The 18,701-nt window shown below is 38.9% G+C and overlaps 1 protein-coding gene across 11 annotated transcripts in view; it reads right to left on the reverse strand.

The window, feature by feature from the left end:
• EHBP1 (EH domain binding protein 1) overlaps positions 1–18,701 on the reverse strand; it is a 196,877-nt gene that overhangs the window by 92,153 nt on the left and 86,023 nt on the right. For all 11 annotated transcript variants that reach the window (XM_031599124.2, XM_031599181.2, XM_031599150.2 and 8 more), the window contains 2 exons: positions 12,316–12,568; positions 6,655–6,841 (listed from right to left, as the gene is read on the reverse strand). In XM_031599124.2, coding sequence (XP_031454984.2) covers positions 6,655–6,841; positions 12,316–12,568 — 440 coding nt within the window. The remainder of the gene's footprint in view (positions 1–6,654; positions 6,842–12,315; positions 12,569–18,701) is intronic.

The following is an 18,701-nucleotide window of genomic DNA, read 5'->3' on the forward strand; positions in this document are numbered from 1 at the left end:
ACAAAATCACCAAAGAGCAAAGCAAAGTTGTTTGCTGAACAACTCTCTGACAATGATCTTACCTCTCTATAGCCATGAGTGCTACTCATGTGCAGCCATGCTTGCACACTGAAGGGAGAAATGGCTTTCACAACATTTTCTCATTTTTTTTCTGTCCTATCATGGTTCTGCTCTTTAGATCACATACACAAGAATCTGTAAATATTCAATATTCCCACTAAATGTAAATGCCTGTCAATTAAATAGTAGGCCAAGTCTAACTTGCTTAAACTTGCTTATTGGTTCACGTATTCGTTAGCCTGTACCTTCAGCAAAATGGAAAAATACTACACTTGTATTGGAAGTGTAGTATTTTCTATAGCATGCCTTCTAACAAAGCTACTCTACATCAAAACACCAGCTGTTTTTCTGTGAACACAGAAAAAGCACATACCTGGTCAAGTTGACAAACGCCATTTAAAACGCATGCAAACAGTAATAAGAGACTGTTTAACTACAGTGTAAAAAAGGGGGCCTCTTTAATTAATACTTGAAAAGCTGTCTAGTTTAATAAATTTTCTGTGCTCCAACACTATCTCACTATCTCTCTGTTCACATTACATGTGTGGATTGTCTTTTTTCCCATTAAAAGATAAATTGTCTTAGAGCTGTATGCAAAGACAGGTTTTCTCAGAGTGCCTTTTTTGCACAAGTTCGTTAACAGTAGGAATCTTGAAATTCCGGCCACTGTCTCTTGAGTCTTCCTTGGGCTTGATGAACTATCTGCGCAGGAGGTGGCAAAGACCTCATGCAAATGAACTTCACAATTCCTTTGCAGCTAATGTGAAGCTGGAAAGGAGCAAACTCATTCAAAAAGACATTTCAGGAAGTCAGGGAGTGCTGATGTGAATGGATAAATTAAATACTTTTGATACAGAGAGAAAATGAATAATCTCCTTAATCTACTGTTTGCAATTTAATGTAATTTCTCTGATCGGCAGCATCACTGCATCTGTGTTTAAGGTGAGCTCTTCCTACTGTTCAGTCACATAAGGTTGATAATGCTGAGGTAAAACAAAAAGTGAAGATCTAGAAACAGCAGCATTTCTGAGCTCTTGGAGAGTAGCACCTGGTAGTACACTGAATATTATTTCTCTCCTCTTCCACTAACCTCATCTGAAGTCTATGCTCCATTTCTGTGTAAGCAATTTCCTGCATTAAACTACACGTTTGTTCTAGTTCCCTTTAAACGTACATGCAAACTCCTTTCCCAAGGAGTAATTCATATGTGCTTCTCTCCTTGCTAGTGTGAAGGGTAAGCTGCCTATCAGGCAGAAAACTTTCTGAACAGAAGCATCCCAGATACACAATGGATTACAAAGAGTACTGGATGGAGATGCGTTATTACATGCGATGCAGAAAAAGGATCCTGTAGTTGTGATTACAGCATACCACACTTCCTACAAATACATTTCACTAGTGCTTAAACCAGCTAGTTTGCCTGGCATGAGAGAGCAGACTATCACTGGGCAAACAAAAATTTATTTTGGTTTAAAAAAGAAAATTAGAACTTAAATAAGAATGGTGAAGAACAAAAATGTTATTACTGGCCTCTATTATGTGAATGCAATCTTTTCTTTTCTGCCAGTGTAAAAGGTCATTACAAGCTCCTCTCTACAAGCTCCAAAATCAATGCTTATGGCTTCATAACTATCACCAAAACTGTGACTTTCATAAAGATGAAAATGATTTATACATTAATGTGACAGACAAACCTATTTATTACCCTCTTCTCTTGCTATATACTTTCACCACGTGCTAAGTGTAATTCAAAAGCCAGCTAAACCATCCAAACACAGATTCAAAAGAATCCTGTGGACTGAAACCCATCCCATGTCTGTTTACAGTCATTTCTTGCCAGAGAAATGCCTATCAAAAAACTCTTGCACTCCAGTCTTCATTTGAGATATTCTGGATAGCCCCACATGAAGCTGTGAGATGGAGATTTCTGCTTAATTACAGCTTCACAGTTTGTCAGTCACCTAAACAGAGCCAGCAAGCCATTTGAGATGGTTAACTGTGCGACCTGGTGTAGGGATCCTGCTTTGGCAGGGGGGTTGGACTCGATGATCTCTGGAGGTCCCTTCCAACCCCTACGATTCTGTGATTCTGTGATTCTGTGATTCTGTGAACTGTGGAATAATTCCAGACTTTCAGAGTTTGCATTTTCAAATTCCCTGATGACTCAGATTGGTATAAAGAGGTGTGGAAGGAAGATGAGAAACATTTAAGATATTTCACTAGAAGTGCAGGTAATAATATTTAAAAAGAAAACTTTCCTCTAATCCACATATGGCAAATGTTGAGCTAGTACAGCTGGCAAAGAGCTGGCTGGCATATTATACCCCCTCCTCACCATATGGGATCACTGGGCCATCAGAAGGGCCTTCTCAAAGGCAAAATGCTAGCGAAGCTTAGAAAGGGCTTGCTACTCCATTAACTGATTGCTTGGGGAAGCAGTACAAGGAAAGTATTTGGAAAAAGTCAGGTGAATAATGTGCAGAGAGAAGTATGCTTGAAATGGCTGTAGGGACGAGAACCAGTGGAATGATCTTACAGCACCTGAAGAAGTTGAATTAATATGCGCAGAACTAATATGGACGGAGCAAAACTCTTACATCACCAGTGCTCATGACCCTTGCCAATCTAACACAGATTAAAATTCTCAAGTTAGGGCGAACAGAAGCAGTCTCATCGATACTCTCTTCTCATTTAGGCAGGCCCTGGAGAAGAGGGAGACACTGTTATTGTTATTATTATTATAATTAGCATTGTTATTTTATACCTTTATACCTAACTCATTTCAGAGAGAACAGAACTCAGGTCCATGTTGCAGGAATTACTAGACAGCATCCACAGCTTCACACACGTGGACATCATGAGCTTGGGAACAATAATGTCAGGGAAAAAATAAAGGTTAAATGCTGACTATATTTGTTTCCATGACTTTCCTTCTAACCAACAATTACCTATGACTATTTGGGCAGTAAGATTTTATGCCAGCCTCACAGTGAGATGAAGTCTTTGCTTCAAACTCTAGTTCTACCTTTTTCACAGCTATTAAAATTAACGCCTGTATATTAGTCTCAGATTCTACTTTTACTGATTATCGAGTTCTTGAAAGCTAACCAACCCATAACTCTACCATGCAGCACCCTTCTTATCTTGGGGTACCTAGCACGATACTTTGATACCACCAGATCAGGACATGTTTTTTTGGCATCTTCTGCCTACTTTTATATGAAACTTACAGAGAATTATCTTGTACAACATAAATCTCTCAACAAAAGAATCCAAAGGAATTTGATTTCCATGGTAAGCAGTAGGAGTAGTAGGGGCAATTAACCATGGATGTGATTCCAGGAAAATCTAGAAATAGTATTGAACTGTTAAAAAAGATCATAAAATTCCCCTAGAAGAAAGTCTTCTGCAATACAGAGATACTTTAGCCAGAGTCTGTTCTCCAATGAGACATATCCATTCATCTGACCAGTGACTGCTAAAAAATAATCATTTTACTTTTCTCTTTCATTACCACAGACATTGCTGTTATAATATTAAAAAATATGCACCAAAAAGTCATGCGTGGGAAGTTAGATAACCCTCAGGCAAGAAACACCTTCCACCACTGCTTAGGTAATGGTAAAGTCTTGGATTCAGGCTATGATGTTTCAACAGCAAACACAACTGCACTTCTGTGGAAGACTTCCTCCATCTCCGATGCCAATGCTAGAAGGCTCACTGCAGCTGAATACTGAGCGAAGCAATTTGGTGTTCAGCCATACCCTAGGGATTTCATTTCTGGGTGTATACTTAGGAAAATTTCACTCTTTCTTGCCCTACTTCTGAATCCAAGGAACATTTAAATCCTAGGTATTTAAATTCCTAAGAACTTCACTACTGTTTTCAAAAACTAATTGCTTTTCTTAATAGGGAAACATAATTTCAAGTATTTGGAACAAGTATCTTGAGTAGGAATCTATCATGTGTCAAATAATCTTTCAAGAGTAATTTCCACTTAATAACAAATGTTAGTACCAGCATTTATATGTTTTGTGTTCAGCAAATGTGATAAGAATGAACTACAAATACTCTACCAAAGATGTACAGAAGCACTTTAGGAGTCTTTTTCTTTAATCTCCAAAGTTCAAACATTAACATGGTGTCTGTATTCAATAGACTAGCATTTCTGCTCCACAATCATTTCCCATGAAGACAACCAAGACAGGGAATCCAACATGTTGGAACAGTTGGGATCTGGTTACTTACTGTAATACAGAGGCTTTCTGTGCACAGGTAACTTGGACAAATCACATCCTAAGTTCAGTTACTTAACCTTCCCCTTTACCTACACTTACCCCCACAGGACTACTCCCCCTACATAAAGTTTTGTGCCAAGTTCATGATTGTATAGTTCCCATGCCCTTTGATTGGAGTTTTTTCACAGTTGCTAAACACAGCCACTGTTGTTGGGTAATAAACAACTTATCTGTGCCAACACTCCAGGTCCTACTGGGGTACTACTTTGTTCAGGTATGAGGAAATTTTTTAATTTTCTTTTCTTTTTCAACGGCAGTGCTTTTCAAATTTCAAGCAACATTCCAAGTGAAGTGCTTTTGATCTACAATTATTAGATCATCTTAGATCAAAATAATTCAAGCACAGAAAAAGAGATTTAGTAAAAGCTTTCTGATTTATAAGTGATTGTGCAACACTTTGGTATACCCAGTGAGTGAAACTTTCCAATCTAGCTGTAATGTAATAAACCCAGATACTATGTCTGCTCTCGAGCCTTCCCTAATGGCCTCATATCTTTCAAAATCCTGTGAAAAAAATTAAAGCTTTCCTGAAATGTAGAAGGTCAATATAAAATTTCATCTGCCCCCACGGCCGTAATGAATATTTCAGTTTCAGTACTTGGAGCTTCACTGTTCTCAGCTGTTGCTTCCGTGGCAAAGAAATGGGCCGCATCTCTTGCAGGTAGACACCAAAACACTGGGAAAGTAACACCCTACATAGTTGCAGAAGCTGCTTGGCTGCGTTCATAACAATCCAGTCTTTTCAGCAGGTTCATTCCTGCATCCTTTCCTAATCAATTTCAGCTTTCCAACAATCTAAAACAACCACAATAACTGAGCACAGCAATAAAACATTATTCTATCACAATGAAAACATGAAATAAGGCACAGAAATATTTCCCTGGAAGCAGATCTCTAAAAAAGAAAAACAAACCAAATCAAAAATACCCAAACAAACAGAAAAAACAACACCCTCTCAAACAATGACCAGTGGGAGTACAACTTCCATCAAGTGAGTAGATAAAATCTTCTCCACAGAATTCTCTTCTCTACCTGGTAGTACCAGAATGCTTTACTTTGGCTGCTTTGCACTGACCTGAAGACCACACTCTACCAAAAATCAAATAAAATGGATTTTTTTTTCTTACGAAACCTCATGCAAACAGGATCGAATCCCATTGCAGTACATGATAGTACTGCAATACCTGGATGAAATATTGCCATGGTAGTGGTTTTACATATTGAAAGTTATGCTTGTGGCCCTGCTGTGCTGTTTTGTTTTGCCGTGAGCAGACACAGATTAGATTTCTGGTCTCATACTCTTTACCCTAAGTGAATGCTAAAGTGACAGCAAGATCAGAGCCTGGGGGGACAAGGACATGTCAGCAATCTAGCTGACTAATTAAGCAACGAAGCGATAGGTATCACAATTAGTTTCATTCCATTCTTAAAGTATGGCGGCTCCAATACAAGGAAAAACAAATGACAATATGCATAAATTGGGAGAGCTGTGCTGGAAGCGAAGCCTCCTGTTCTCACCTTCGTACCTTTAGTAACAAGTTGTGAGCACACACAAAATTTGTTTTTAAGAACATCCTGCTGATACGTTCCATTAAATTATTCTCCCGCTTAAAAAAGAACAGGCATCTGCTGAAATTCTAGAGATAAAATCCACATTGTCAGAGTTTGCTTTTGTGATCCTAGAGTACCTACACAGCACATCACCCCATTCAAGAGAAGTTAATTCAGAATTTTACTTGAGAAACAGTGTATTCATGTACACTTAGTTTGGACATTTCTAATAAACTGTTAATCTGATTTAAAGTAGACTCTGGCTTTTTTTTTTTTTTAATTACTTCAACATACAATGGAATTGAACATATACAAATCCTAATGCAAATAAACGGTGTTCAGTACTAAGCTCTTAAAACCCAGATCTATGATAGAAATGTGGACACGGACTCTTCAACAGCAGCAAGGCTTAGTGACATTACAATAGATCAAGACAAAGTATTGTTCAACATGATTTTCTTCCTTCTCAATGGCATATCCAGCAGTCCGGTAGCATTTGTTACTAGAAGACTCTTTTCATTGCAACTGCAGTTGCTGTTACTGTTGTCATTAAATCCTTAAAGAAAAAATACAAGCTCCTACTGCTGCTGTCTCCCTATGAACCAGCAACTGAATAGAGATGAACCAACACCTTATTAAGTCCAAGCAAAGCTTTTATGATGGCCTGCAGAAATAAACAGGATGTCTACGATCCACATAAAGGCATGTTAATAATAAAGACAAAAATTCAGTATGAAAAACCTACCTTTGGAGAAGAAGAAAGCTCTCTCGATGCAGGAATAGCTGACATGTTCTCACTCATGTTTGTCTCTGTCTTCGGCAAGAGGTTTGGTGGTTCAGGAGCCTTTCTTTTCATCTTCTTTTCTGGTTCTTGCAGTGGACCAACTTTAATTAAAGCAGGGCTTGATTTTGGTTCATAAAACGGATTTGATCTAATCAAAGAAGGGAAACATTTCTTTACAATTGTCTTGGAATTCAAAACAAAAATAAGACTTGTTTAGAGAAGCTAATGACTAAAGTGCTTTTATTATCCCATGTAAGAAAATGTTTAGTTTTACATGCTACTTTCTGGTATAACTGACAAGTGAGAAAAACGGTTCAAACTGGATTAGCTCGGAACTTCTTTAGACAACTTCCAAATTACATGTTTTATTAGTAACAAAACTAAATCAAAACATACTTGGCTATTTAAAGATCTGATTTATAGATGAGCTCAATATCAACAAATTTGAGAGAGGATGCTAGCTGTTGAATACGCCAATTAACAGAATTAAGAATTCTTAATCAGAACAGATTTAACTTCCAACCCCCAATTTGTTTCATCTTAAACAAATACTTCCACAGCATTTCCAAACGTGATCTAGTAGTATAATACATCAACTATCAACCACCAATACACTGAATAAAAGCTTCACCGATGGACTTGAAAGTAGACAGCAATTCTTATCCTGCTAAGGATACTTACAGGAACTTTCTTCACACTAACCTAACTTACTCATGACCTTCACTTTTCACGTTCTGCCATCCAAAACAAGACAATTAATTATGAAACTGGCAAGTTAACTTCTTCTTTTCTCTTCTGTACTTCCCCTGCAAAATGTATTTATCGTGCATCTCAAACAATGTCATGAAGTCACGGCAATCCCCAAAGGCCTATCTGCATACAGTTCTACAAAATGTAACTGATTAAGACAAATAACCTCAGTCCTTCAAAGTCCACTCTAGACAGAAACAATAATGCAGACAGCACTGGTAAGTTACCTAGCTAGATTCATTTTCCAATTTCCTCCCAGGATAAGAGAAGTGAGCTAGCCCAGGCTGTCAACTAAAAAATGTGGGCACAAATGAAAAGCCCACTAGTCATCCAGTTTCCTTCCACATAACACTAGCTTTCTCTCGGTTTTGTTCATTTATAGTATAAAAATACGTCTTACAGTCTCTTGGGCTGACTTTAGAATTTATCTCAATGCAGTTTGCCCTTGTCCTTTTGACTGAGAAGAAGAAAGCAATTAATAATCCACACTGCAGAAAATAAGTCTACTTCTGAAAGGCAAAGTCTATTGAAGCACATAAGAAAAGACCAGGCACAAAACCTCCAGACCTTTCAGAGAATCTGCCGCCACTTGTTACAGATCTAAATCCAGATAGTGAAGTGAAAGAACAACTAACACTAAAATAACTCATCTGCTGACTGAAGGCAACTTTCAGGTGTTCCCTCTTTGCTGCCCATCAAGTGCAAAGCCATCGGTGCAGTAAAAACTAAGGGTGAGAACAAAATAGCAAGTTAAATGAGAACAGATGGGTGTTTTCCATGGGAGGCAGCAGAAAAAGGAGGATATTCAGTCTGAAGCAGGGAATGCACCTAGCTGTCAGAAGCTCTAATTTAGCTGACAGCCTAGCTCAGCTGTCTTCAGACACCGGGAAGTTCAAAGGGAGGTGAAAATGAAGATAAAAGAGATAAAGGCTGAAGAACAATGAGTGCTGCAGGAGAGCAGAAAGTCTTCCTTAGCTCTACAAGGCAGATTTCTGAACAGACAACAGATGCAACATGTTTGGTGATGGTGAAATTATCCTCTGCAGCCTTACTGGGAATGAGAAAGGTGTATTTGTAAGGTGTTAAAAATGATTTGGGTGGAAAAAAAACCCACTAAAGAGTAAAAAAAAAGTTGGGAAGAACAACTATGTTTTGAATTTTTGCTGCAGGATTCTCTGTGCTGCACGTGTAATTCTGAAGAATTGGACCTGCTGCATCCATCAGAAGAACAGGCTGTGCAGAGACAAGTCGCTGTTTCTTTTTGCCATAGAAAATATCTTGCTTTAAAGCCAGGCTTCACATTTTGGCCATGGCATGGTCTGAACACACACACAATTTTCCACTTTCTCTTTCCACTCAAATAATCTTAAAAATAAATTTTCAAAAATGTTTATCAGCAAATTTTACACAGACAAAATTCCCCAGTTCTTGCCAAAAAAAGACTACACATTTTGAAGTCCCTGGTATCTGATACATGCAGCAGAGCTTGGTCCACCAGCCTCCACGTGGTGCTGATGAGAAACTAAGCCTGGCTGAAAAAAAGGCTTAGCTGAAAAATCCCTATGCACTCCTTCCTGAAGTTAGCTCACTTACTCTTTGCTTCAGTTACATTGCTGAACTGATCCACACAGTGGGATTTGCCTAAAGAGACGTTAGACTGTCCATGACAAAATTAAACAAACCAACCTGATGAGCTACCTGGCACTAAGAAGTCAGTGGCAGCAGGGTGGCTTGTGGCTCCTATGGAACAGTCAGCTTCAAGAGATGGCAACTAAACAGCCTTACCAATTAGACAGCATTGTCCTCAGCCACGCAATGATTAACAAGATAAGAAGCTACAGAGCCAAACAGTATCTGAAAAAGCAAGCTTTATTCTGATCAATTTAAAAATGTCTTTGACCAGCATCATTGGTTAACAAAAAAATAAATAAAATTGCCATTTTACTGAGGAAGAGGATCAAAGCCATCAGCGTGCTACAGGTAAGAAATCAGGCTATCTTACAAATGAAAAATGCTAAGCCTGAAGGCGTTGCACTCTAAGTACTGGTCATCTGCACTGTCTTCAGATAACTTAGCAAGGCCTGCTTTCCTTTATTAACGGTTAGCCACCTAGCATTTTGACTTTTAATGTAACAATTCAAAAAGTAAAAGAAGATTTTTACACTAATATTCAAGTTCCCAGAAAAAAAAAAAAAAAAGAAGAAAAAAAAAAAAAGAAAATATGTTCCTTATCTCAAGCTAGGGACGAGAACTTAGCCAGAGGAAGTATGTTCTGGGAAAGTAGCCCCACAGCTGAACTCATGTGCAGTAGAACATCTAAGTCCATCTGTACCATGCAATGCCTCATTATGCTGATGCTTGTGACCATGCTCTGCTGATGCGAGTTGTGAAATCTTACATTACCTTCACAACCATTAGTGCAATACATTGCCATTAAGCCAGTTACTCAAGGTAAATCCTCCACAGAGGCACAGCGAGGATAAGTACCTCGTCCAGGGTTACGAGAGTTTGTTACAAAACTGGAATCAGAGTTCAGATCTTCGGGCACTTTATGTAAGTCTTGAGTCCACAATCAGAACTAGCAATTTGCCAAAGCAGAGTGGGACAAGGGTCCTGATTTTCAGTGATGTGTTCATGTTCCCAGGACACATCGTCACATTTCACACACAACAGGAGAAAGCCAAATGGTGCATTAAGTGAACCCCAAAGAAACTTTTAAAAAGCAGTGATAAAAATACATGATATTTTCCTGAGTGACAATAAATGCCCTTAAGGAGACTTCTACTTCTCATACCTTTTACCTATTACATTCAGAAACATTCCTGAAAAAGCAATGGACCAGTGGTAGTTAAAAAAATGATTTAAAAAAACCAACCCAAAACAAAACAACAAAAATTGGAAGATAAGATAGTTAGGAGAGGTTGAAAATAGCATGCAAAGTTTTCTAATGCCATGATATGACCCAGTTGTTCAGCCTTGTCTTGAATACACTGCTCAGGCCAAGTCAACACCCATCTTAAAACAGATACATAGCAGAAGAAATAAGAGGGTCCAGAGACGTGCGATGAAAATGATTAGAGACATGAAGAGACTTCTGCATGAAGAGAGATTGAGAAAGTTAGCACCACTTAACTCAGACAAGTGACAAGTAATGATGAACATGCTAGAGATACAGAATACAGCAACAGTTTATGGCAGATAAAACTCAATACTACTTGCTGTTGTTTTCAGAAGCCAACAGAAGGGATTGTAGATGAGATTGGGAAGGTAACTTATTTATGATCAATAAAAGGAAATACATTTCATATAATACCTTGTTTTCTTGTGGAACTCTCTGCCACAAATTGACACAGAAGCCTAGTCTTTAATAGGATTAGGAAGAAGATGAGCCACTTAGATAATAAAAGCATCTGCATTCACAGTAAGTAACAAACAATATCCATCTGGACATAAATCCTTATAATTTGGGGCACACAAAAACTGAACTGCCTATGAAAATCTTTCTTTTAGTGCTCATAATACTATGCATATCCTTAGCAGAAACAATATATTGAAAAAAATTGGCAATTAATAACACGAAGTAAGGCATAATAGTGCTTTTTAGCTGTGAGCTAGTATCCCAAGTCTTATGTTCCTACACTGATGTTCTGTTACTACATTTTTTTCCTCCACAGTGTTTAAGTATAAAGATTCATCCTAGGGTTCTCCTTGCACACCTCTATCCAACACATCCAAAAAATTGCCTCCATGTCTTTTTCAGTGACATAGCAGTGGGAGGAAAGTGGCATGAGGAGGCTACAGGAGGGTCAATCCATAAAAATTTGTGTAAAAGATGTAAAATTACATGTAAATTCTTATTTCTCCCTGTTGGTTCTGGTGATCTGTCAACAATCAGAGATGGTCACTGTGACCACCACCAACAGTGTGATCACACTGCGGTCTGATGATATAGCAGCCAGCACTGTTGGTGAGGCAGTGCCCTGATGGATGGAGCTGGCAGAGAAATAATCTCTCAGTGTCCCCAGTGCCCCCTTTTTTTTTTCTTCATTTCCACAGAACGTCAACGTATCCATGGCCACAGAGCTTTAAAAGGAAAAAACCCTGCAGGGTCCTTTATACATTTCTATTAGAATGCATGGGAATTCTTCAATTTCCTACAACATGGCTATAAACAGAGAAACATGAAGATGATAGTAGGACACCTGTATTAGTATTAAATATTAAAGCAATGCAAATGTCATCCCATGATAAATCTCCTTAAGTACTGTAAAACTAAAGTGTAATTGCAGTTGTTGTCTGTAAAATTGCTCATGTGTAATCACCATAAACTGCCTCATGAGTGGTGTGGTTGGTGACTAATAACCACAAACAAGGAATAAGTAAACACCTTCAAACCTCCTAAGCTGCACAACTCTTGCAAAGAGCTCTCACTCCCTGTTAAGCCTCTATACTAAAAAACAAGGCAGCCAGTGCAAGTTTATTAAAGTTTTGTGTGTGGTTATGATAAAAGAAACAGCTTAATGAAGCGCATATGATATCAGCATTTTGATTTTAGGTAGTAGAAATAATGGCAAAGAAGATAGGAAGGACCTCTGTATCATTACAATTGGCAGGGCATGGAGGGCCAAACAGGCACGCAGATCTGTTTCCTATCAAAGAGGCACAGAAGCTTTTCCTAGCTGATCATGTTCACCTGGGAAGCTGAACAGTGTGACTTGGGGGTATGGTATTTCTTACTGCTAAGCTGAAGACCAGTAATGTCCTGAGGAAGTGATTAAGGATAACCACGACTGAGCCCAATACACCTCAAGATTAAGCCAAGGATCCCACTAATGCTTCCAAGACTGCTGAAAGATGAAGAATCATACTTACTCATCTAGTTCTTCCTCTTCAGCTTTGGAGGTATCTGCATAGAGGTATTTGCTCATATCCACTGGTCTGACATTCTTCCTTTTTGCAGGTTGAGGAGGAGAATCTCTTATGGTTACAAATGTTTCAGGGTCAGGATCTGGTTCATCAAATGGGTTCAAGTACTCTGGGGCATCTTCATCCTTGAAAGGATTGTAACTGTCAACATAGAAACCTTCTTCTGCCTTTGAAGATGATGCAATCTCACTGTCCAGTTCTACCAAACAACAAGAAAATCATTAAGCAGATTAAATATAGAAAAAAAATTGAAGCCATTTTATCAGATCTTTGTATTTTGAAGTTTATGAAACGGTTTGCTTTATAATTCTCAAGACGTGAAGTCCTAGCCTTAGACAAATTCTCATGCTTCATTTGTAGCGTGACCTTGTTTATGCCAAAATAGGGTCTTTGAAAAGATAATTTCATCTAGAGTATACTGAATAGGTTTAATTTCCTCATTTACTAAAGCGCTTTCAACCGATTTGTTATTAGTTTTCTTATTTGTCATATAAATGGTATCACAACAGATTTTAAAGCATTTTCCCAAGCTATTAGCCAATCTGTATCCTAACAAAATGTTCTTAATTGTTTGAGTTTTTAATAAAGCAAAAAGATACCCTATATTTTATAATAAAATGACTTTTATTGGATATTAGAATGGTGATAGCTAGTAGGTACTCTTTTCATTTCTTAAAATGACTGAATTAAAATCATGACCAGTAATTACATTTTAAAATATATAAATTTTCCTTGCTAACCGGTCTTTTGAACAATACACCATCTGACAGCAAAAAAAGAATTTAAATTAATCCTAAAGAGATGGATAATCAAATTACTCATTTATTATTTGGGCTGTAGAGCAAAAAGTTATTAGCGACCTGGAGCTCCACGCAGTTCTTTAGAGTAACAGATCCTACAGAAAGAACACTGCATAGAAGTGAAGGATTGCTGGGTATTGAATGAACACTGAAATCCTATACAGCAATACGATGCTCCTCACAATGACACCAGTACCTCCATCTTACTCTTCCCTCAGAATCCAGTGAATGGTTCAACATGGGATTTGAGTGCTTTCTAAAGCTACGTAAATAGGAATTTCTAGCTACAGTTTTTAAAACCTCAACTTCAGTGGTCACTCCCACATTATTCATGATGAAAAGTCTTTCTTCTTCAGATTTATGGTTACTACATTGAACAAAACGTATTTTTTAGCTTTAAAAGAAAAACTTAGCAAGGTACACAAAAAAAAAAGATGGAGTTCCAAGTATGTTTGTCACTAAACAAATATTTGGGAAGACAACATTTCTAGTCAATCAACTAACCAAGGCAAGGGGCAGTGAAAAAAAGCAGTGCTGCAGTCACTTGGTCTTGAATGGAAGATGTGATGTGCTTAAGTTGCCTACCCAAGTGAACTGATAGAAAATGCAGATTTTTTCTGCTCCACCAGGAAACTTTCCATTTACCCTGTCTCAAGCCATTAGCACAGAGCCAAGGCGACACACAGCCCTGCACGGTGCTGATCGACTGTAACCTATGGCTTGTGCAAGAGCCACTGCTGGCTGAACCAGAATACGGCCCAATGGTGCAAGGAGCAGCTCCGCCTACCTTATGCACTAGACTAGTCACCAGCCAGTAGGCCTAGAGCAGGAAAAGCTTTAGTCCTTCTCAGAACTACTGGGACCTACTGGAAAGACTTGGTTACAGATGCCTAGTGCCTTTCTTCTTCTTGATTCTTCGCATTTGACCTGTATTATGATACTGTCTTCTGTGCTACTTTTAAGAAGCTGTTTCCAAAGTGTTTCATCATAAATCTAAAGAACAAATGGTTTTGCCTCAAATAAAGGAATAAAATAATGAAAACCTTAATTAAACCCGAGGTGGACACCCAGGAGATAAATCACCCATCTGGGATTGATGGTGAGCTCAGCTGGGTGAAAGAAAATAAAGCTGTACTTTGCCAGACAGTACTACAGGTTCTAACTGGGAGACACACTTTTGACTATGCACAGTGCTTGTGCCCATGGGATTTCCCTGCAGTGATTATTCATAAAATTACATTTAAAAATGCCTTTAATTCCAGATGAGGTTTAAAGTCTCTTATTCCATCAGCAACTTGGTCCAACTTAGTATTAAAGAAGCAATACATACAGTACTTACAACTACCTTTTTTTGTATACCGTATGTTCTTGTTCTTATATTTAACTTCACTTTCAGAATGCAGCTATCATAGTCTCACATCAAGAGCTGGAGTTAAAAGGAGAATGAAAAGTAATGCAGCCTAGTCATTGCACTGAAATGGGAAATAAGGTGAGATCAGAAAAAACTATTTTTATGCCTAATAGCCAAACAGCCTTTACACTGTCAAAGCATATTATAAAAAGATCTATTTAATCCTTCTAACAATAAAAAAAAAAAAAAAGAAAAGAGCTGCAATAACAGCCTTAGCAAAATCTGAATTAAAAAAAAAGATGTTCTGTTACCATTTAAACTGGTTAAGCCTTACCACTTACCACCATCCATTTCTCTCTTCTCTTAGACACACTAGAGAATCAGCTAACCAGAACAGGTTCACATTGCTAGCGTCTAAAATCAGGTGAGCTAAATCCCCACATTTACTGTCTAGAAATGCATGACTAGAAGCTCACATCAGTTGTGGGTGATACTCCAATGTCACCAACACGTTTAGTGCTTGCCTCGGCCAAGCACCGGTGCTTAAGAGGTCTGCAGTAACCTAATGTGGATTTGGAGTAACCTAACGAAACACAGACAGGTGGCCCACGTACACGTTGTTCAAATTGAAGTGCTCATTAAAAACTCTTTGATTAAAGTTATTTCAAATCTTGAAATACTTTATCAAGAAAGTGCACAGCCCCTAATGCTTACTTCTGCAACTACGTATTAGAAGATGGATCACCACACCTGCACACAGATCTGTTGATAAATACACGTTATCTTATCTGAGCAAAACATCCTGGTAACTCACACGTGGCATTCAAAGCAATGTTCACACTGTGCTAGGATGCATACATTGTGGTTTAAAAAGAGGGGACTTATTACTGCAAAGAACGTCAGTAGAATTTCCTGACACTAAAAACATTCAGGGAAATCATGTGCTGTAACTGAATGGTAAGCTTCTATCTTTAATGTGTTTTCAAGCGCCTCTTGGAAACAACACGTTAAATTTTTGTTGAAATCCAATAGATTTTAAGGAGAACAGAAATGGTTTTTGCAATTCTTTCTATTTCTACACTGTGGATCAACTGCCCTAACCAGGGCAAATTTATTTCTACAGATATGGCCTCACACACAGAGCACTGCAGATCAGCACTGAGAGACCTCAGGCTTACTATTAGCTAACAGACGTCACAAAATGCTGCACATATGGGCTACATGTAAAGGAGCCTCTAAAGACATCATTTTTAAGAATTAATTTTACAGGCAGGACTTACAGGCACTCACTAGAACCACTGAGCTTGTCTCCTCATCCTCTCTTCCTGTCATCCAGGACACCATTTTTTTTTCTCTGCTTCCTCAGTTGTTCCCACAAAAGGAGGGAACCCATCCTGCACTGGAGGGCAGAGCCCAGAGGCTCATTAGCCAGCTAGCAGAGAATGGTTTTGGGGTTTGCACCCACCGTGCTTCGCTGCCAGCAGGCAGAGCAAAGAACAAACCCCAGAAAGCCAGGGGAAGTGTTCCCTCTTCTGAATCCAACTAGAACCTTCAGGTCTGCTTTTCACATCAAGTGTTGTCACTGCTCTGTAAGTCCCTCTAAAACTTAAGAAGAGGCTTCTTTCCTTCTTCAGGCTGATTTTATACTAACAACTCACCAGCTGTTTTCTTGTTCTCCCCATCATTAATCAGAGCTGAAAGAAAACTCATTCAATTGCTGAAGTCATTTTTTAATTGTAGCTCTCTACACAGATTTAAAAATTACATTTGCAGCTTGGCACTCCAAGGGTCAAACACATGGTAATTTTGCATGGTTAAGAAATAAAGCCACAGGGGTAGGAGTGACAAGAGAACAGGTAGAATATTACTACAGCAGCAGCACCATCTGCTCTTGTGCCAGATGCTGAAGACAGTTCTTGCTCTAACTGCACTGAGAAAGACTGCCTGTGATAGTAATCACCCTCACTGGCACTGCCTATCTGCACAATCAGCCTTCTAGTTCCCAGAGGATCTCCAAAAACCACCCTGCCCTTCAAACCACTTGCCTTTTGTAACACAAACATATTGTGACACACTCCTCAGAACCAAACAGAACCCCTACCAAAACATTACATACACAACTTTCCCTTTGGCAAAAGATGAAAGAAGAAGCCACATGTGAAAGATACTTAGCTATGCCACTTGCTGCACTACTGGCAGGCACACAGACACGATGGTGATGTGAGTGCAGCGGAACAAGGAGATAAAAATATTACTTCCCAACACTTCTAGAAAGCACAGTGTTTGGCATTCCTACAAAGCACTGATGATTCTCCCCTACTTTTTTTAGCCAGTACCAGCAAGACATTACATTTCATTAAGAAACACAAAAAGAGAAATCTTTTCTCCTACATCTTGGTTCCTGTATTGCTCTCCTTAGGACTATCCTATAAGGATGCTGGGTATTGGTACTGCAAAACAGTACTGTTTTCATTTGCACTGTAATGTACTTTGCATTGAGTTCAGAAGTCTGTGCACAACATAAAGAAATGCACTGGTAAAGTAAATAGTGTTTTAAATTAAAAGGGGATGTAGTAGCAGAAAATAGCTACCTTCATGTCTTAGGTGTGTATTGGTCATACACAACTTCAAAAGCAGAATCCCCATCTAATTAGAAAACATTCTGGGGACACTGACAGTGTTCTGTAGTTTCCTATTTGCATTTATTGGCTACAATGCCTTCCACGTGTAAAATATTTTGCACAAAAATTATCTGATTGTAGAGTTCTGTTGTAATGGGACTAAAAGACTATCCAAAAAGCAATCTTCAAAAGATTATCAACATATTGGCCAGTATAAAAGCTGCAGAATGGTATTCTGGACAAGGCTTTGCTCTCGATTCTTCAGATTTCTAACTAATCTAGCTGACCTACTAGATACAGAGATGATAAGCCTCAACTTGACACGTCAACCACAAGATGCATTGAAAGATTTCTGAGGATTTTTGATGCAAGTTGTTCATATGCATGTTCACTCTACTGTGCATGATCACTTACACCAAGGACTTTTCAAACCACAGCAGTACCCTGAGGTAGCTTGCTGCAGCCCTCTGCCATGCAGAGCACCCACAGTGTACACAAAGAAGCTGGGAGCAATCATGCCTTTGGTTTCTCTCCACCCTTCATTCCCAGGGTTAGGTGATTATGGGATTAGAAAGGTAGAGGGAAAGCAGCACAGCTGTGGACAGGCACAAGAAATATCTGTCTAGGAAACAAGCGCCTACTGGCAAGCAATTCTCCTTTCTCTTTGAGTGACTGTCAGTGCATACATATTCATACGCTGGGTGACTGCAAGCACTCTCAATAAGCACTCAAGGTAGTGGCTTGATAGGAATATCCCTGGACTGTTCTACCAAGTGGCACATGGTGCCTTCTAGCCTCTGATGGCAAAGGGCTCAGGAAATGAGGCTGCAGGTGGATTTATGTTACAAATTTCATTGAGAGCCTCTGATCTTTCACATAAAACCTAAATTCAAGATTCTGGATCGTTCATATAAAAAGATAAAGCAGACTAACGTGGAGTGGATAGAAAAATACCTCATCCCTGCACACATAAAAAGTTAATCTCCCGATTTAAGCTGATCACAAGACAAGTGAAACAGGTAATGTGACTCTTTAAGCCTGTAGGAGAAAGTCTGCCTTAAACTCCTGAACCTCTGTCGTGCGCCCAGGCTCCTGGGGCAGCCACCAAATAGGTCCCATTCACTGAAGGATGCAAAAACAAGTGGGCATAGTCTCAAATTGCCTCCAAAAAAGAGACAGCAGCAGTAAAACTTGCACTGAGATCTCCAAGTAGAAGAAGTATCCTAAACTAAGAGGGACAACGTCTGTTCTCTGTGGTAGGGCAAGAACAGATGGTCTTCCACAGTATTCCATAGTTCCAAACTGCAGTCTAAAACAAAGGGAAGTGTCCTCAAAATGAGTGTCTATGTGCAGCCCATGTATAGATACGCTGATTAGCCATAGATATATCAAAGAGATCCCTTCTGTTGCTGAAGACCAGAACCGCCATAACCAATTTGTCTTAGCACTTTTACTCCTCTCCCTCCAACTTTCTGTTGAAGGAAGAGAGCTGGAGGAAAGGCACAACTCAAGAAGGACAAGTCAGGGAGGATGAACATCACCAATGCCCATTGCAGGGAC

Source organism: Phasianus colchicus, chromosome 2 (assembly GCF_987193195.1).
Source record: "Phasianus colchicus chromosome 2, bPhaCol1.hap1.1, whole genome shotgun sequence".
In the NCBI taxonomy this organism is placed as follows: domain Eukaryota; kingdom Metazoa; phylum Chordata; class Aves; order Galliformes; family Phasianidae; genus Phasianus; species Phasianus colchicus.